The sequence below is a fragment of the Leucopleurus acutus genome (genome assembly GCF_964270905.1).
Source record: "Leucopleurus acutus genome assembly, chromosome: 3".
Classification (NCBI taxonomy): domain Eukaryota; kingdom Metazoa; phylum Chordata; class Mammalia; order Artiodactyla; family Delphinidae; genus Leucopleurus; species Leucopleurus acutus.
This window is the reverse complement of record NC_139145.1, coordinates 144,613,331-144,634,702: the sequence shown is the minus strand read 5'-3', so window position 1 is coordinate 144,634,702 and position 21,372 is coordinate 144,613,331. Positions and strand designations below refer to the sequence as shown.

General features: G+C 38.4%; 1 protein-coding gene across 4 annotated transcripts in view; it reads right to left on the bottom strand.

The window, feature by feature from the left end:
- Positions 1 to 21,372, bottom strand: part of LIFR (LIF receptor subunit alpha) — an 87,957-nt gene that overhangs the window by 21,028 nt on the left and 45,557 nt on the right. For all 4 annotated transcript variants that reach the window (XM_082834984.1, XM_082834986.1, XM_082834983.1 and 1 more), the window contains exons 7-12: positions 19,057 to 19,311; positions 15,547 to 15,676; positions 14,937 to 15,106; positions 12,834 to 12,979; positions 11,496 to 11,658; positions 9,286 to 9,356 (exon numbers count right to left, since the gene is read on the bottom strand). In XM_082834984.1, coding sequence (XP_082691110.1) covers positions 9,286 to 9,356; positions 11,496 to 11,658; positions 12,834 to 12,979; positions 14,937 to 15,106; positions 15,547 to 15,676; positions 19,057 to 19,311 — 935 coding nt within the window. The remainder of the gene's footprint in view (positions 1 to 9,285; positions 9,357 to 11,495; positions 11,659 to 12,833; positions 12,980 to 14,936; positions 15,107 to 15,546; positions 15,677 to 19,056; positions 19,312 to 21,372) is intronic.

Genomic DNA, 21,372 nt, shown 5'->3' with positions numbered 1-21,372 from the left:
GGCTGCTTCCCACTAGCTATCTATTTTACAATTGGTAGTGTATCTATGTCCATGCCACTCTCTCACTTCGTCCCAGCTTACCCTTCCCCATATCCTCAAGTCCATTCTCAACGTCTGTGTCTTTATTCCTCTCCTGCCCCTAGGTTGTTCAGAAACATTTTTTTTTTTTTTAAGATTCCATACAGATGTGTTTGCATACAGTATTTGTTCTTCTCTTTCTGACTTAATTCACTCTGGATAACAGACTCTAGGTCCATCCACCTCACTACAAATAACTCAATTTCATTTCTTTTTATGGCTTAGTAATACTCCATTGTATATATGTGCCACAACTTCTTTATCTATTCATCTGTTGATGGACACTTAGGTTGCTTCCATGTCCTGGCTATGGTAAATAGAGCTGCAATGAACATTGTGGTACATGACTCTTTCAATTACGGTTTTCTCAGGGTATATGCCCAGCAATGGAATAGCTGGGTAATATGGTAGTTCTATTCTTAGTTTTTTAAGGAACCTCCATACTGTTCTCCATAGTGGTTGTATCAATTTACATTCCTACCAACAGTGCAAGAGGGTTCCCTTTTCGCCACACCCTCTCCAGCATTTATTGTCTAGATTTTCTGATGATGGCCATTCTGACTGGTGTGAGGTGATACCTCATTGTAGTTTTGATTTGCATTTCTCTAATAATTATTGATGTGGAGCATCCTTTCATGTGTTTGTTGGCAGTCTGTATATCTTCCTTGGAAAAATGTCTGTTTAGGTCTTCTGCCCAGTTTTGGATTGGGTTGTTTGTTTTTTTGATATTGAGCTGCATGAGCTGCCTGTAAATTTTGGAGATTAATCTTTTATCAGTTGCTTCATTTGCAAATATTTTCTCCCATTCTGAGGGTTGTCTTTTCGTCTTGTTTATGGTTTCCTTTGCTGTGCAAAAGCTTTTAAGTTTCATTAGGTCCCATTTGTTCATTTTTTGTTTTAATTTCCATTTCTCTAGGAGGTGGGTCAAAAAGGATCTTGTTGTGATTATGTCATAGAGTGTTCTGCCTATGTTTTCTTCTAAGAATTTTATAGCCTCTGGACTTACATTTAGGTCTTTAATCCATTTTAAGTTTATTTTTGTATATGGTGTTAGGGAGGGTTCTAATTTCATTCTTTTACATGTAGCTGGTCAAGTATTCCCAGCACCACTTATTGAAGAGACTGTCTTTTCTCCATTGTATGTTCTTGCCTCCTTTATCAAAAATAAGGTGACCATATGTGTTTGGGTTTATCTCTGGGCTTTCTATCCTGTTCCATTGATTTATATTTCTGTTTTTGTGCCAATGCCACACTCTCTTGATTACTGTACCTTTGTAGTATAGCCTGAAGTCAGGGAGCCTGATTCCTCCAGCTCCATTTTTTCTTTCTCAGCATTGCTTTGGCTATTCGGGGTCTTTTGTGTTTCCACACAAATTGTGAAGTTTTTTGTTCTGGTTCTGTGAAAAATGCCCTAGGTAGTTTGACAGGGATTGCAATGAATCTGTAGACTGCTTTGGGTAGTAAAGTCATTTTCACAATGTTGATTCTTCCAATCCAAGAACATGGTATATCTCTCCATCTGTTTGTATCATCTTTAACTTCTTTCATCAGTGTCTTATAGTTTTCTGCATACAGGTAATTTTGTCTCCTTAGGCAAGTTTATTCCTAGGTATTTTATTCTTTTTGTTGCAATGGTAAATGGGAGTGTTTCCTTAATTTCTCTTTCAGACTTTTCATCATTAGTGTATAGGAATGCCAGAGATTTCTGTGCATTAATTTTGTATCCTGCTACTTTACCAAATTCATTGATTAGCTCTAGTAGTTTTCTGGTAGCATCTTTAGGATTTTCTATGCATAGTATCATGTCATCTGCAAACAGTGACAGCTTTACTTCTTTTCCGATTTGTATTCCTTTTATTTCTCTTTCTTCTCTGATTTCTGTGGCTAAAACTTCCAAAACTATGTTGAATAATAGTGGTAAGAGTGGACAACCTTGTCTTGTTCCTGATCTTAGAGGAAACGGTTTCAGTTTTTCACCACTGAGAATGATGTTGGCTGTGGGTTTGTCATATATGGCCTTTATTATGTTGAGGAAAGTTCCCTCTATGCCTACTTTCTGGAGGGTTTTTTTTTTTTTATCATAAATGGGTGTTGAATTTTGTCAAAAGCTTTCTCTGCATCTATTGAGATGATCATACGGTTTTTCTCCTTCAATTTGTTAATATGGTGTATCACATTGATTGATTTGCGTTATTGAAGAATCCTTGCACTCCTGGGATGAAACCCACTTGATCATGGTGTATGATCCTTTTAATGTGCTGTGGGATTCTGTTTGCTAGTATTTTGTTGAGGATTTTTGCACCGATGTTCATCAGTGATATTGGCCTGTCGTTTTCTTTCTTTGTGACATCTTTGTCTGGTTTTGGTATCAGGGTGATGGTGGCCTTGTAGAATGAGTTTGGGAGTGTTCCTCCCTCTGCAATATTTTGGAAGAGTTTGAGAAGGACAGGTGTTAGCTCTTCTCTAAATGTGTGATAGAATTCGCCCCTGAAGCCATCTGGTCCTGGGCTTTTGTCTGCTGGAAGATTTTTAATCACATTTTCAATTTCAGTGCTTGTGTTTGTCGTGTTCATATTTTCTTTTTTTAAAGAAACTGCTTTTATTTATTTATTTATTTTTGGCTGTGTTGGGTCTTCTTTTCTGTGCAAGGGCTTTCTCTAGTTGCGGCTAGCAGTGGCCACTCTTCATCATGGTGCGCAGGCCTTTCACTGTCATGGCATCTCTTGTTGCAGGGCACAGGCTCCAGATGCATAGGCTCAGTAGTTGTGGCTCACAGGCCTAGTTGCTCTGCGGCATGTGGGATCTTCCCAGACCAGGGCTCGAACCCGTGTCCCCTGCATTGGCAGGCAGATTCTCAACCACTGCGCCACCAGGGAAGCCCCCATATTTTCTGTTTCTTCCTGGTTTAGTCTCAGAAGGTTGTGCTTTCCAAAGAATTTGTCCTTTTCTTCCAGGTTGTCCATTTTACTGGCATATAGTTGCTTGTAGTAATCTCTCATGATCCTTTGTATTTCTGCAGTGTCAGTTGTTACTTCTCCTTTTTCATTTCTAATTCTGTTGATTTGCATCTTCTCCCTTTTTTGCTTGATGAGTCTGGCTAACGGTTTATCAATTTTGTTTATCTTCTCAAAGAGCCAGCTTTTAATTTCATTGAGCTTTGCTACTGTTTTCTTCATTTCTTTTTCATTTATTTCTGATATGATCTTAATGATTTCTTTCCTTCTGCTAACTTCGGGGTTTCTTTGTTCTTCTGTCTCGAATTGCTTTAGGTGTAAGGTTAGGTTATTTATTTGAGATGTTTCTTGTTTCTTGAGGCAGGATTGTATTGCTATAAACTTCCCTCTCAGAACTGCTTTTGCTGCATCCCATAGGTTTTGCGTTGTCATGTTTTCATTGTCATTTGTTTCTAGGTATTTTTTGATTTCCTCTGGTTTCTTCAGTGATCCTTGGTTATTTAGTAGTGTATTGTTTAGCCTCCATGTGTTTGTATTTTTTACAGATTTTTTCCTGTAATTGATATGTAGTCTTATAGCGTTGTGGTCGGAAAAGATACTTGATAAGATTTCAATTTTCTGAAATTTACCAAGGCTTCATTTGTGACCCAAGATATGATCTATCCTGGAGAATGTTCCATGAGCACTTGAGAAGAAAGTGTATTCTGTTGTTTTTAGATGGAATGTCCTATAAATATCAATTAAGTCCATCTTTTTAATGTATCATTTAAAGTTTCTGGTTCCTTATTTATTGTCATTTTGGATGATCTGTCCATTGGTGAAAGTGGGGTGTTAAAGTCCCCTACTATGATTGTGTTACTGTCGATTTCCCCTTTTATGGCTGTTAGGATTTGCCTTTTGTATTGAGGTGCTCCTAGGATGGGTGCATAAATATTTACAATTGTTATATCTTCTTCTTGGATTGATCCCTTGATCATTATGCAGTGTTCTTCTTTGTCTCTTGTAATAGTCTTTATTTTAAAGTCTATTTTGTCTGATATGAGAATCGCTACCCCAGCTTTCTTTTGGTTTCCATTTGCATGGAATATCTTTTTCCATCTCCTCACTTTCAGTCTGTACGTGTCCCTAGGTCTGAAGTGGGTCTCTTGTAGACAGCACATATACGGGTCTTGTTTTTGTATCCATTCAGCCAGGCTATGTCTTTTGGTTGCAGCATTTAATCCATTTGCATTTAAGGTAGTTATCGATATGTATGTTCCTATTACCATTTTGTTAAGTGTTTTAGGTTTGTAATTTTAAGTTATTTCCTTCTCTTGTGTTTCCTGACTCGAGAACTTCTTTTAGCATTTGTTGTAAAGCTGGTTTGGTGGTGCTGAATTCTCTTAGCTTTTGCTTATCTCTAAAGCTCTTAATTTCTCCGTCAAATCTGAATGAGATCCTTGCTGGGTAGAGTAATCTTGGTTGTAGGTTCTTCCCTTTCATCACTTTCAATATGTCCTGCCAATGCCTTCTGGTTTGGAGAGTTTCTGCTGAAAGATCAGCTGTTAACCTTATGCGGATTCCCTTGTATGTTATTTGTTGCTTTTCCCTTGATGCTTTTAATATTTTTTCTTTGTATTTAACTTTTGATAGTTTGATTAATATGTGTCTTGGCATGTTTCTCCTTGGATTTATCCTGTATGGGACTCTCTGCACTTGCTGGACTTGATGACTATTTCCCTTCCCATATTAGGGAAGTTTTCAGCTATAATCTCTTCAAATATTTTCTCAGTCCCTTTTTCTCTTCTTCTGGGACCCCTATAGTTCGAATATTGGTGCATTTAATGTTGTCCCAGAGGTCTCAGAGACTGTCCTCAATTCTTTTCGTTCTTTTTTTCTTCATTCTGCTCTGCGGTAGTTATTTCCACTATTTTATCTTCCAGGTCACTTATCCCTTGTTCTGCCTCAGTTATTCTGCTATTCATTCCTTCTAGAGAATTTTTAACTTCGCTTATTGTGTTGTTCATCATGGTTTGTTTGCTCTTTACTTCTTCTAGGTCCTTGTGAAACGTTTCTTGTGTTTCCTCCATTCTTTTTCCATGATTTTGGATCACCTTTACTATCATTACTCTGAAATCTTTTTCAGGTAGACTGCCTATTTCTCTTCATTTGTTTGGTCTGGTGGGTATTTACCTTGCTCCTTCATCTGCTGTGTATTTCTGTGTCTTCTCATTTTGCTTAACTTACTGTGTTTGGGGTCTCCTTTTCGCAGGCTGCAGGTTCGTAGTTCCTGTTGTTTTTGGTGTCTGCCCCCATTGGATAAGGTTGGTTCAGTAGGTCGTGTAGGCTTCCTGGTGGAGGGGACTGGTGCCTGTGTTCTGGGGGATGAGGCTGGATCTTGTCTTTCTGGTGTGCAGGACCACGTCCAGTGGTGTGTTCTGGGGTGTCTGTGACCTTATTATGATTTTAGGCAGCCTCTCTGCTAATGGGTGGGGTTGTGTTCCTGTCTTGCTAGTTGCTTGGCACAGGGTGTCCAGCACTGTAGCTTGCTGGTCGTTGAGTGGAGCTGGGTCTTAGTGTTGAGATGGAGATCTCTGGGAGAGCTTTCACCATTTGGTATTACGTGGAGCTGGGAGGTCTTGGTGGACCAATGTCCTGAACTCGGCTCTCCCACCTCAGAGGCTCAGGCCTGACACCTGGCCTGAGCACCAAGACCCTGTCAGCCACATAGCTCAGAAGAAAAGGGAGAAGAAAAAGAAAAAAATAAAATTAAATAAAATAAAGTTATTAAAATACAAAATAAAAAAAATTATTAAAAATAACCAAAATTGGGCTTCCCTGGTGGCGCAGTGGTTGATAATCCACGTGCCAATGCAGGGGACATAGGTTCGAGCCCTGGTCCAGGAAGATCCCACATGCCGTGGAGCACCTAAGCCCGTGCGCCACAACTTCTGAACCTGCACTCCAGAGCCTGAGAGCCACAGGTACTGAAGCCTGCGTGCCTAGAGCCCATGCTCCGCAAGAAGAGAAGCCACTGCAATGAGAAGCCTGCGCACAGCAACAAAGAGTAGCCCCTGCTTGCCACAACTAGGGATAAGCCCACGCACAGAAAGAAAGACCCAATGCAGCCAAAAATAAATAAATAAATGTATAAATAAATAAATGAATCAAATAATTAAAAGTAATAAAGAAAAGAAAGGAAGGAAGAAGGGAGCAACCAAAAACAAATCCACCAATGATAATAAGTGCTAGAAACTATACAAAAACAAAGGACACAAAAAAACCGGACAGACACACCCCTAGGACAAATGGTAAAAGCAAAGCTATACAGACAAATTCACACAAAGACGCATACACATACACACTCACAAAAAGAGAAAAAGGAAAAAATATATGTATCTATATAAAAAAAAAAGGAAGACAGCAACCAAATCAATAAACAAATCTACCAATGATAATAAACTCTAAATACTAAACTAAGACAAACATAAAACCAGAAACAAATTAGATGCAGAAAGCAAACCCCAAGTCTACAATTGTTCCTGAAGTCCACTGCCTCAACTTCGCGATGATTCGTTGACTACTCAGGTATTCCACAGACGCAGGTACATCAAGTTGATTGTGGAGATTTAATCCGCTGCTCCTGAGACTACTGGGAGAGATTTCCCTTCGTCTTCTTTTTTCACACAGCTCCTGGGGTTCAGCTTTAGACTTGGCCCTGCCTCTGCATGTAGGTCACCTGAGGGCATCTGTTCTTAGCTCAGACAGGTCGAGGTTAAAGTAGCAGCTGATTAGGGGGCTCTGGCTCACTCAGGCTTGGGAGAGGGAGGGGCACGGAATGCGGGGTGAGCCTGCAGCGGCAGAGGCCTTCCTGATGTTGCACCAGCCTGAGGCGCACTGTGTATTCTCCCAGGGAAGTTGTCCCTGGATTACGGGACCCTGGCAGTGGCGGGCTGCACAGGCTCCCCAGAAGGGAGGTGTGGAGAGTGACCTGTGCTCGCCGCTCACATGCTTCTTGGTGGCTGCAGCAGCAGCCTTAGTGTCTCATGCCTGTCTCTGTTGTCCACGCTGATAGCCGTGGCTCATACCCGTCTCTGGAGCTCGTTTAGGCGGTGCTCTGAATCCCCTCTCCTTGTCCACCCCAAAACAATGGTCTCTTGTCTCTTAGGCATTTCCAGACTTTAGCCCATACTTCCTCCTGGCTAGCTGTGGTGTACTAGCCCCCTTCAGGCTGTGTTCACGCAGCCAACCCCAGTCCTATCCCTGGGGTCTGACCTCCGAAGCCTGAGCTTCAGCTCCCAGCCCCGCCCACCCCGGCGGGTGAGCAGACAAGCCTCTCAGGCTGTTTGGCACCGATCCTCGGTGTGGGAATCTCACCTCTTTGTCCTCTGCACCCCCACTGCTGCACTCTCCTCTGTGGCTCCGAAGCTTCCCCCCCACCACCCCCTGTCTCCGCCACTGAAGGGGCTTCCTAGTGTGTGGAAACTTTCCCTCCTTCACAGTTCCCTCTTAGAGGTGCAGGTCCCGTCCCTATTCTTTTGTCTCTGTTTTTTCTTTTTTTCTTTTGCCCTTCCCAGGTATGTGGGGAGTTTCTTGCCTTTTGGGAGGTCTGAGGTCTTCTGCCAGCGTTCAGTAGGTGTTCTGTAGGAGTTGTTCCACGTGTAGATGTATTTCTGATGTATTTGTGGGGAGGAAGGTGATCTCCACATCTTACTCCTCTGCCATCTTGAAGGTCTCCCTCACATTCAAACTTCTTTATTTATATAGCTAAACTGCTTTTTAAAATAATTGCTCCAATTCATATAACAGTGCATGGGACCCTCTGATCCAGACTGACACTGACATTAATACTCTGCTGAAGACACTGCTCCAACAGAGTTCCCCGATGGCTCTCCAAGGGCCTGGTAAAGTGGACATGTTACCATCCTAAGACTTGTGGGTTTCATTTGATACTATTCATTCCTTCACACATCCCCCTCCCCTGGTTTCTGCAAAAGCTATTTTCTTCTGGTCTTCCTGCCTCTCTGGCGTTCCCAATCTCCCTTGCTGGATCCTCCTCCTTTGCTGGTCCTTTATATCCTGCCATCACCTACAGTTCCACTCTTGGCCTCTTTCTACCCTGCATGCTCTCGCTGAGTGATCCCAGTTATCTGCTTACTCACAGCTATGTCTTTAGCTCAGACCTCTCCCGAGCTCCAGAGCCTTACATCAAACCACCTTCTACTGAACTGTACTCAGATATCCTTGTGGCACATGTTTAAAAAACTCAACATGTCCAAAACAACTTAATTTTCCAACCAAATATGGCAGAACCATCAACTAGTCACTGAAGTTAGAATCCAAATTGCTTCAGTATTTTTAATCCTTGGTTAAACATTTATCTCGTTTGAACAATATTCTAAACTTTCTCACATTGAAGTAATTTATATAATTGTTACCATATTATTGTGAAATCTGACAGACAACTGAGAGTAGCCAGGGGATTTGCTAATCAAGAGTAAGAGGGGATGCACAGTCATATACAGACAACCTCGAAGCAATGGAATTTGTACACCACTTGCTCACAGACTTCAAAGATTTACTTTACTTAAAGCTGTAAAGATGTCAAATTTTTATAAAAATAATAGTTTAAATTTAAATAACAAAATTCACTGTTTTAAAAGAATCTGGTTATAACTGTTCCTATGAAATCTGGTGTAGAAGACAATTGTTCATGGTTTTGATGTTCATAAATCAGATTAAAAAATATAGCAACAAAAACATCTGCTCTGGTAAGGAAAAGCTAGTAAAATATAATGCAATTCATATTTTATCTAGAATTTTAGAAAACTACGTAAAACTTTATAATTGTCATATGATAATGCAATTTACTTAGGGGACAACAAATTACACATGATATATATATATAAAGTTGGTTTCCTAGTCATTGAATTGAAAATGTAACATAAACACTTGAGATTCTAACTTGCGGTTTCTGGCTGCATTTCTGACTAAAGTGAGAGAGATGGAATTCATGAAATCTTTACAGGCCTCGTAAAATCAAACTGAAGAATGCTCAGCTCTTGACACAGACATCCTCACTACAGTGACTGTGGTGCATCTGCAGTGATGTGGAATCTGGGGCTTTTAGAAGCCATGTTACATTCTCAGCAATACTGTATGCTAAGCCAGTCTGGGAAATCCTGGCTGCCCGATAACCCAGGTACCATATGTAAGTTAAGTAGTTCAGCATAATAAAGTTATTTAAATATTCAAGGAAGAATTAGATATTTACCTTCCAATATATTATTAAATTTTTTCCATCAGAACTCCACTCTCTCCAAGTATCTGGTCCCTTTGAAGGAACTAGAAAAGAGATTTAAAAGTTGGTATTTGAAGATGCATACTATGTAAGTTGATAAGATCAATAAATGGGATGGTGGTATTTGAAATTTTTGTCTAGGTTTTTGAAATTCTCAATAAAAATGTGAAGAAGTCAGTGGCTTCCACTTAGAAAATGGAGCAATGGAAAAGCTGAGCTCCAAATGTCTACAAAACACAAGACCCCTTACAATGGGTTAAAATCACCCTCAAGTCCCTCAGAAATGGGTCCAAGGCTGCCTCTCCATCTCACATCCGTCTCTCCCCCCTTACTCAAGCTGGCTCTGGCTACACACTGGTTTCCTGGCTGCTCCTCAAACATGCCAAGGACACCTGCCCCAGGCTTTCTGCACTTCCTATGCCTTCTCTTCCTCTGCCTAGAACTTTTCTCCTCTGAATTAACCACGTAGCTTCCTTCACCACCTCCTTTATATCTCAGATCAAGTGCTACCTATTAGTGAAGTCTCTTCCAGCTACTCTATTTAAAATTGCAACCTCCCTCCTTAGCCGCCTGGCCTTCATTCCCTAGCCCTCTCTCTAGGTTTTATTTTTTTCTGTGGCACTCACTGCCACCCAATATGCTATTGTATACATATTTTTAAAACTCATTTCTAATCCTTTATCCTATAAACTCCATGGACAGAGATTGCTGTTTTATTCCCTGCTATATTCCTAGTAACTAGAACAATTCCTGACACATGGTGGATACTCAACAAGTATTTGTTAAATGAATTAATGCCTTCATCTTAATGAGGCATAAATAAAATGTTTCCTCTTGGCAACAACAGCTCATCAACTGAAAGCAAAAGCAGCCAGTCTCCAAAATGACCAATGATATTGGTCTCGCTTCCTGACATTCATGCCCTTGTGTGGTCCCTCCCACACTGTATCAGCGTTGGCCTGTGTGACAAGTAGGGTACGGCAGATGTGATGTATGTCCCTTCTGAGGCTAGGACAGAAAAGACATTGTGGAGGCTGCCTTGTTCTCTCTTTGATCAATAAGTCTGGGACTTGCTGGTTGCCATGTTGAGGACACTCCAGCAGCCCTACGGAGAGGCCCACGTGGTGAGGAACCGAGGCCTCCTGCCAACAGGCATGTGACTGAACCATCCTGAAAGGCAATCCTCTAGCCCCAATCAAGCCTGCAGCCCCTACCCACATCCTGACTGTAGCCTCAGCTAAGCGTCTAAATTTCTGATCCACAGACACTGTGAGATAACAAACGTTTGCTGTTCTAAGCCACTGAGTTCTGAGGTAATGTGTCATAGCAATAGATAACTAATACACTCTCTCCCTGGACTCAAGCATGATCCAAACAATTCTTACATGTACTGTAAGGATCCTCTCTCATCTTTCTAGTCTTTATGTAGAGAGACAAAATCTGGGTTAATACCTGTCCTTTTTTGACTTACTGTTTGTTAAATTTTTTGGAAGAAGTTTTATATTCCCTATATTATATAGTTCAAATAAAGCTTTTGCTATCTTTTGTTGAATGATTTCTGAAAATTACACCTACTTCTAAATTTTTTGCTTTGTTTTAAAGCTGACATCTGCTTAATCAAGAATAGTATCTCATTCTTTCTTTAGAAATTATCATACTTAGATAACCAGTTACCTGATTTTATAGATATATTGACCTGGGCGTACCACAGAAACTAAAGTTCAAGAACTTGTAGTCCCATCCATTTCTCAGGCCTAGGTCACAAATAAAAATTCCACCAAATTAGCTTTATTAAAACTTGTTTTCAATAAAGAGATACTCTAAATAGGTTATGAAAACTCCAGGAATAGGAGGAAAGAGTGTGAGAAAAATCACTCCATAATCTTACTATGGTTTCAAGTTTGGTTTCCTATGTATCATTTTAATACAGCTGCAATCATATTGTGGATAGGGTAGCCTAGTCCTTTCACATAACACATGCCAAGCATTTCTCCATATTATCACAAAACTTGAAAAACCATCATTTAAAATGTCTGTATGATATTTTACTAGCAGGCATTATATAGTTACATAATTTATCTAAACATTCTCCTGCTTTTAGTCACTTTGGTGACATTTTCTTTTAAAAACAAAATTTCAGCATCCATAGTAATAATTAGCCGTATGTCATTCAGTTAACTTACTGGCTTCTGTGGTTAAATATTGTTTTTCATTGCTCCACTTGCTCCATTTCCAGAAGGGGTCAGTACAACAACGAATCCGAAAAGTATATATAGTATATGGATTTAACTTATCCACAGCAGCAAGATAACTTGAATTTTCTATTCCTTTCATTGTGACATTCCGCTATTAGAAACAAATATATATATTACATATATAATATCACATGTATATGAATACATACATACACTCATATACTTTTTTTAGAAGAAAGCCTCCCAAATTTGTAACATAAATTGACTGAATGTCATAAGAGTTTACCTCTATAAAACCAAAGACAGTTCATCCACTATATTTTAATTCTTATATAAATGCCACATCAGTGAAATTATGTTCTGCAACAGCAAAAAATAAAATTGAGGTATCTTTTTAGTCCAAATGTTGGATCTAAGTAATAATGGTCAATTAATTATGCAGAGAAGATGCTATTCAGTCAATGGTTAATGGTAATGCAATATACCTTAATATAACTTAGTAGTCTAAGATGACCTTGAGGATTAAATACATTATTCAGATGATATTTGGAAACTGACTGGAGGCAGGCATCATCTTATGCATCTTTTTTTATATGGCACTTAGAACCTCTAGTGTGGTGCTAAACATGTAGACTATTCAATATTTAAACTAAATAAATTAAGACGAAGCAATTCTAAACAAATTTGAGGATTTGCATGTGTCAGGAAAGTCTCTGAGTTCCCAATTACTTATTGCAAAGACGCTTTCTGGGTTACGTTTTGCAGTTTGACTGATTTTCTAGAAATTATCATTAAGTTTCCAAGTGACTATTTAAGTACATCATTTATTTTGGACCTACCCCAAATTACAAGATGGTGCGGCATAAAAGTCAACCTAAGTATGTAAAATGTACTAAAAAGCCGTGTTTTGACTTATAACGCCCAATTATAACTTGCTCCTATTGCTGCACTTAGCAATTTTAAAAATCACATCTTCTCTTTGGTGCCGATTAGTCCATTAACTAACACCAACGGTTACAGCAAAAACTACTAATTCATTCACAAATTTATTGAGCACCAGTTACATGCCAGGTACTATACCAGACCTGGAAATATTCTGAGTAGTAAAAGTCAAACTTACGTTCTATAATATCCGGTATTATAACTGTTTTTAAGTGCTAAATATAATGCTGTTATGATATTGATATATAATGTCTTCACACTTAGTAAATCTCTATAATAAGTAATCTGAGCGCTTGTGCATACCAATTTACTTAATTCTTTTTGAAAACTAAGTATTTTATCCAAAATAATCTCAAAGGAAGTTTATAGAAGAATCTTACTCACCATTTCATGTACTGAGTTAGTTTTATTAATTTCAATTTGACATAACAGTTTAATCTTTGCGAAACTGCCCGGTAAATGCCAGGAAAGTGTAACAGCTGTTGAACTGATATCCTTCACTTTGATTGAAGTAGGAATATGGGGATGAACTGTAAATACAATTTTCAAAGATTACTTTGAAAGCTCTTTTCTAATATGACAAGTGAGAGTCAAAGAAAACAAAAAACAGAAGAGATGTCATCAGTGCTGACCAACAATGTTCCACCCACTGTTGTGTGGAATACAAATCTCACCTTTACTGCTGACACCAGGCCAGCATTGTTTAAGAACCATTCACACTCAAGGTTTCTCAGTTGGCATCAGAAATACTAAAAGGTAGTAAGTCAGTCTCTACCTTTAAGGAACCCCTCATTTACTTGGGGACTGACAAACAGAAAGAAGGAAAATCAACAAGAGTATATACATTAAGTCCTAAATGCATGGTACAGATATTCACTGCTACAGGAATTTAGATGTAAGTGCAGATGTACAGTGAAGATAGGACTTAAGATGAGCTTTGAAGGATGAATCAGAATGAAACTGGCAAAACAGTTGCAGAAAATCATTTCAGGCTGGGGTCTTGGCAAGAACAAAGGTACAGTGAAGCAAACTGCACATTACACTGGTGATAGTGCATATACCAAATTGAGTGATGGGAAAGAATCACGTGGAAGATATGGCTGAAATGGCAGAGGGCAGAAAAAAAAATATAAAACTGCCATGCAAGTATAAGATGTAGCTTTTGTGACCTTATGGAAAAAATCAAGACATAACAAAAAAAGATGAGAAGGAATAATCGATAAAAGTGACATATTCACAAGTAAGGCAACCTTATGCCCCTGACTGTCTCTAAGAGAAGGCCTCTACGCCACTGCTCTGTGTGTTGCAGAGCCTGGCACAGAGTTGATACACATGGAATGACCACAGGAATGAGTGCCAAAAAGACAGGCCTCTTTTATTTCTATTTTGAGCTGTACATTAATAGGGTTGGTAAAAATCCAGAAATCATCGGCAGTAAAAAGGAACAAACTATTTACTGATACATACTTGGATGGATCTCAAGGACATCATCCTTAGTAAAAAATGCCAACCTCTAAAGGTTAAATAGTGTACAACTCCATTTACACACCATTCCCAAAATAACAAAACAATAGCGATGAGGAAGAGACTAGCTGTTTTCCAGGAACAGAGATTCTAGCACGCGCCCGTGTGTGTTGATGGGGGTGTGGCTGGTATTGCTATAGTGACAGTGGGAGGCGGTTCCTGTGGGCGACAGAAGAATTCTGTATCTGAACTGTATTGGTGGGTTGCATGAATCTGTACGTGGATCCGACTGCACAGAACTACACACACACACACACACACACACACACACACACACACAATTAAATGCATATAAAAACTGGTGAAAACTGAGCAAGGTCAGTAGTCTGGTTCAGTGTTGAACGAGGGTCAACTGCCTAATTTGGACATGGTACTACAGTTACATAACATGCTACCACTGAGAAAGTCAGATGAAGGACTGTAATTATTTTTACAACCACCTGTCAGTCTACAACTATCTCAAAATAAAAAGGTTTTAAAAATTGGGCAGGGCTTCCCTGGTGGCGTAGTGGTTGAGAGTCCACCTGCCAACACAAGGGACACAGGTTCGTGCCCTGGTCCGGGAAGATCCCACATGGCGCCGTGCAGCTAGGCCCCTGAGTCATGGCCGCTGAGCCTGCGCTCCGCCGCGGGAGAGGCCACAACAGTGAGAGGCCCGCGTACCGCAAAAAAGAAAAAGAAAAAAAAAATTGGGCAAAAAACTATTTTCAGAAATCAAAAACTATCAGATAAAGCCACTTACAATTTCTATGAAACAATTAATTCAAAATTTTTTTGAATTTAATAAAACAGTGAAACTTGAAATTATAAAGATTTTTAAATGAAATTTACAAAATTAGTATTAAGTAAATATAAAGGAAATAATCAGTAAAAAGAAATCCCTAGAAGCACTTTTCATTAATTGCAAGACATTTTACCACTTCTAAAGTTATTTTTAAGACACTGGTTTATGCAGCAGCTTACCTTTTTCAGTTATGTTAACTAAAAGTGTTGATTCTGATTGACCCAGAGGATTTCGAGCATTCAACGTAAAATTGTATATTTCTTGATTTGGAAGCATTTGAAAGAATAACTGATAGCTTTCATTTGTGGGCAACTCAACTCTTTTAAATCTAACATATTTTCCTGAAAAACTGAATTAAGAGAACATTAAAGAATATTAAAATAATTTCAAAATGGCAAGAGATTTATTGCAGGAAAAGATGAACGGGTAAATTTCTAATAAATGTTTTTTTTTAAAAGTCTGTATTTCTAATTATAGATATACTACATACTCAGGGAAGAAAATATATACAAGGCAGAAAACAGAAGAAAAAAATCAGCCATTAAGCCCACTACCCAGAGACAGTCTCTGTTCATATTTGAGGATTCTTCCTTCTAGAGAGTTTCTTAAAAAGACAAGATATCGAGTCTGCATGTGTTTAAAATGCAGTATTTATAGTATACCCAATTTTCTACAGCATATTTTGTTTTATATTTGTTTCCATAAATGAAACAGAGCATCTTCTTATGTCATTAATATCCTTCCAAGGTACTCCTCACTGTTCTGACAACCTTTCCCAGAGACCTTTACCTTTCAAATAAAGTGTAACTTGTATTGCGTGGGCCCACCAAGAACGTCGGTCTTCCTGGATTCCAAGTGCATATAATCTCTTTTAAGTCATATGTCTCACAGTTCAGTTTTTGAGGAATATCAGGTGGATCTAATAAAAAAAAAAAGAAAAAAAGTAGTTACTTTGATTATGTATATTTTCTCTGAAAACGTTATGTTTCATAAATGTTAATTACATTTTGGACAATTTCCTTAAAAAATCATTTGCTTACATTTTGAATGGTGCAGGAATTACCATTCTTTGTATAGCATGTTGTTTCAGAGTTCATATTACATTAGGAGTGAGGGATTAACATATACTTAAGAGTGACCATTAGCTCATTTGGAAACTCCCCAATAGCAACCTGAAGAGATCAACTATCATGTTTTCCCCTTAAATCCCATTTCAGAGTCCATCTAATCTCTCAAAGGAACCTTTGTCCAACTAGTTAAATCAGAAATATCTAGAGGTTAATAGTATTATTACCTATCCTCTTTATACTGTGATTTGAAAAGAAGTACCAAATCATAAGTCAGTATAAGCCATGGTACAAGTTTCAGAGTTCTTAAATAAGTTATAAGGACTATTATTTACAAAGTCACTCTTGGTAAAATTCTACATATCCCTATATTCCAAGTGACTACTGATCTTTTGTTGTTTTTCTTCTTTAATGAGACTGTTCTGTTTTTGTAGGGGCAAGACTAGAATAAGAAAAAAAGTTGTTTTGTTTTTGTTTTGTGAGACAGAGTGATAAATAAAAATTCTACAGTCTGACACTGATTATAGAAAGTGATATTTCTGTAATCTTACTTAACCAAGCATATACAGAAACTGATATTTCCTACTGTCATATTTATCCAAACTATCTTCCATGGAGGTAAGTTTTGTTAAACGACTATCTACTCATTGAAAAAGTCTAAAAGATAACTTTATTTTTAAAAACCTGAATTTTTAAAATAGTCCTTAGTTTATCAAACAAGACTTAGAAAATTTCACACACTTTCCCCAGAGATAAGCATTACATCCTTCAAGTATCTTAGGTAACATTAAGAGAAGTAATGAGTATTTATAAGAAAGTTTACCAACTGGATAATAAAACTAACACTGACATATTTATTTTGAAAACTGTTTTAAACTTAAGGACAAACTTTTGGTCGTTTTATTAAATTCACATACCCCAAATTTTGAGGATATTTAAAATGCTGATTATTTTAGGATCTGGCAGATATATTAAGTTGAAATACTTAAAATCCAAATAACAGGAGCAAACTAGACAGATGTAGAAGGAAAAATTGAAGGAGAAAAAAATACGAGAGGGCAATACTTGAAATATACTGATTTTCTTTTCGAAAAAATTCACTTACAAAAGAATCAACTGAAGCTAGGTAAAAGCTCAGTATAAATCAATTGTCTTTCTATGTAGCAGTCTATAGAAAACGCAATTTAAAAACATCGATTTTTAATAGCACCAGAAAACATCAAACACCTAGGAATAAATTTACCAAAAGATATAAAAGACCTCATATCACTAAAATAAATCAAAGAAAATCTAAATAAATGGAAGGCTATACCATGTTCATGGTTTGGAAGACTCAATATTGTAAGAATAAAAATCCTCCTAAATTGATAGATTTAATGTAATATCAATCAAAATCCTGGCACGTTTGAATGTGTATGTGTGTATGTAGGGGAAAACTGACAAGCTGATTCTAACATTCTTTTCAGCCTTTTCAGTACAGGATGGGATAACAGGCTACCCATAAGGGAAAGGAAAGTAAATCTTGATTCCTAACTCAACACCACAGTCTGCCCTTGCTGCAAGTTTCTAAAGAGCTCCCTCTGAAGTGAAATGTTACTGTTGCTCCTGAAATGACAAATATTGATCAATATTTCAACCTCCAAATGTTATAAATGAAAGCTAAATTATGAACTAAATAGCACTATGATAAAAGATTAGAACATTGTTAGAAACAATAAAAACAGTGAATATTCTCATCTTCTAAGTTTTAATTTTTTATTTCATTCTTTTAAGTGAGTATCTCACTTTTTGGTATCACTTATCAAGCAGTTTCGCTACACTGGTTCTTTACTTAGACTCCATGATCATTTGTGAGGAATGTTGCACATCACTTCCTAAAATTCCATTTAGGAAAGAAAATTTAATTTTTTAAATTTCTAAAATTTAAATTTGAATATATCCTCACTCTCACTTGAATTCCAAAATGCCTTACTGGAAGGCAAAAAGAGAGTAAGGTTACAGCCATCAAGCTGAGAAGGGCACCTAATCCCCTTCCCTTGGGAATCTATCAGCAACTGAATGTAATTTATCATAAATTTCTATGGAAGTAGAAAAGTGACTGAAAGCGGCTGATCCACAGCATAACTGACAATCGTAAGGAAAAAAAAAGCATAAGAAAAATCACTGAGTGAGCAAAAGAAAATGACAAAATCCATTCACTACATTTCACACATTTTATTCATGAGACCCTTGGACCACTAGAAACTTTAAGTTCCGAATGTGAGCAGGAAGGGAAGCACTGCTGGAGGCAAAGCCATCAGTGCATTATAACATTACAGTTACCACAGGGGAGGGGACAGAAAAACTCTAAATACAAAAGTATCTGTGGGGCTTCCCTGGTGACGCAGTGGTTGAGAGTCCGCCTGCCAATGCAGGGGACATGGGTTCGTGCCCTGGTCCAGGAAGGTCCCACATGCCGCGGAGCGGCTGGGCCCGTGAGCCATGGCCGCTGAGCCTGCGCGTCTGGAGCCTGTGCTCCGCAACGGGAGAGGCCACGACAGTGAGAGGCCCGCGTACCGCAAAAAAAAAAAAAAAAAAAAAAAAGTATCTGTGGATGCACAACACAAGCCATATAGGTAGGGCAGTCCACCCACAACAACTTTTGGAAACGTCATGGAATGTAGAAGTGACCATGTTAAAAGATGCCCCTGCATTACGGAGAGTACATCAGACACAGAACACAGGGAGAGGGGGACTCTTCCTCCCCCCATGTCCTGCAGCCACCCTCCTCTCATCAGAGAAGTGTAGGTTATGCTTTTGAAAGATTTTGTGTAAAATCATTACAATTTTTTAAATTCAGGTACTTTAAAAAAAGGTATGCTTTAATTAGGTGGGAAATTAATTTATATGAAAAAATTCCTAAATGATGTAGGAGTAAGAAATATTATATACTACCTGCCCTTGACTCAACAAAGCTGTTAACTAAGAATTTAAACTAAAAATTAGTAGATGAATGTTTCAAATCTTTATTACAAAAGCTACAAATTATATAGATACAGGTATGTAGAAAACAAGCTTAGAACTCACCTTAAAACAAGCAAAAATGCTGGTACCCTCATATGTCATTTGCATCAAAGAATAAAAAAATAAGAAAGAAATAAAATCATCCCCCCGAAAAAGCATTAAGGCTTTCAAAGAGGACCAAAACAGATTAATAGGAACTCTTTTCTTAAAAAAAAAATTATATACTTACATCCTGCAAAAATAACTGTTCCAAACATGTTATCTTCTACGGAGAAAACCACATTTGTTCCACTACTTTCGGAAGCAGAAATATTACGGATCTTGATTGCAACATTTTCCCCATCAAGATGGATAAGGGGACAATATGTACTGCCAATCTGTGCTGATAACACTTTTTCTTGAGTCACACAACATACTGTTATATCTGAGCCTACAAGTAGCACTCTGTCTTGAGGAAAAACCTTAGTCTGAGAATCAGGAGACCCTAGAAAGAGCAAAAGCAATTATAAATACTTTAGAAGTCTTTTACATAAATTAGCCCAGTGTACATAAAACACAGTTAGGTACTTTGTAATTATGGTGGCCCAAAGATAAGGTACGCCCCCCCCCCCAGGTTTCAAAGGAGCAAGACATACACAAGAAATAAAAATGTGTGTGGTTTTATTTACTTATGACGGGGTGATGGCGGGGGGAGTAGAGGGGACTGCAGGTTGCCGTGTAAGGTCACAGGTTAATATCTAAGAAGTCTAAACGTTCAAATTAAGTGGGTTTATCCACATGTGAAAAATCCACACCAAGAAAAAGGTACACATTAAATAATTCCATTCCTTTGAAATTATTCTATGTATTTAGATCAGATGTCCTAATTTCCATCAGCTTACATGCATGGTTAAATACTCCACATCCTAAAAAGCACTTTCTAAAAAAAATCCCAACTCTGTAGGTTAAAGCCACCCTTTTGTTTTTATTTTCCTAAATATCCAATTTAAAAATATTACCTTTAGTCTCCTTTCTACCTACTCACTCTTTAATCTACTGCAATCGGGCTTCTACTCTGGCCACTTTACTAAATGGCTCCACGGCCTAACTGCTCAATCCAGTGGCCACGTCTTAGTAATCTTTCCTTCAACTTCCACAGCATCTGGTATGTTGCCTAAAGTCTTCCTTCTCAAAAACTCCCTTCTCTCTTGGGGTGTAGACTACTTACTTTTGCTACTCTTAACCCTCTGGCTGCTGTTTGTTTTGCTGGCCTCATTTTCTTCCATCCTCCCCTCCTCATACAAGCTTCTAAGAGATGTGTCCTTGGTCTTCATGCCCCTTTCCTTGAGTTATGTTAACCTCCAAGATTTAAAAATTTTCACATCACGTATGTTAACGATTCTCAAATACACAGTTGACCCTTGAACAACATGGGTTTGAACTGCATGGGTTCACTTACGTGTGGATTTTTTTCAATAGTAAATACTACAGTACTACAGGATTTGCGGTTGGTTGAATCCTCGGATGTGGAACCACACATACGGAGGTTCCACGGGTATGGAGGGCTAACTATAAATTATGTGTGGATTTTCCACTACAGGGAGGGTCGGAGCCCCTGGGGGTTACCCAGTTGTTCAAGGGTCAACTGTATATCTCCAGTTCGAACTAATCACCTGGATGCCGAATTTGTATTCCCAACTGACAATGAGAAATTGCTCCCAGGCACTTCACAGCTACCTCAAGCTCAACACATTAAAATTGAAATTTATCTTTCCCACCTAGTTTGTTCATATAGTTTCTGTCTCATTGGACAGCATCACCAGCTACCCAGCTGCCCAAACTAATAGTCATCTTCGGCTCTATTTCTCCCCTACCAAAAGCATAGTCACTAATTCTAATTCGGTCTCTTCAGTGTTTTCATACTTCTTCCCTCTTTTCATTTCTAAACCCAGGTGTCCTATTTTATACCTTCACTGTCTTTTGCTGAACTACAAGATTCTCCTTATTAATCTGCCTGCTTCCAGTCCTTCCTCCCTCTGATCCATTTCTCCATATTGTCACTAGAGTAAATAATCTACAATGATTACCAGCCTTTTAAAGCACTTTATTTTATTGTCAACAATTTTCTAGGCCCTCTCTCACACTGCCAACATTATACCTGCCTGAGTTTTATTCAATGTACAGATGATTTTTGATATACCTGCAGATTCACACTGTTAATTTTATTTTATTTTTTTGGCATGCGGGATCTTAGCTCCCCGACCAGGGGTCAAACTTGCGCCCCCTTCATTGCAAGCTCGGAGTCTTAACCACTGGACTGCCAGGCAAGTCCTATACTTGCGGATTCCCATGTTCTCTGCAGTAACTGCAGCTCACAGCAGTCTGCTCTATGGGCAAGAAATTGGGAGCTCTATTTTAAAAATATGGACTTGATCTCATTACCGCCTACATAAAATTTTTAAATGTTCTCCCAATGTCTATTCGAAGTGATTTTTAAACCTGGATGTTTATCTAAGCATTCAGTATGTTCTTTAAAAATACAGATTTCTGAAGCCTATCTCAGAGT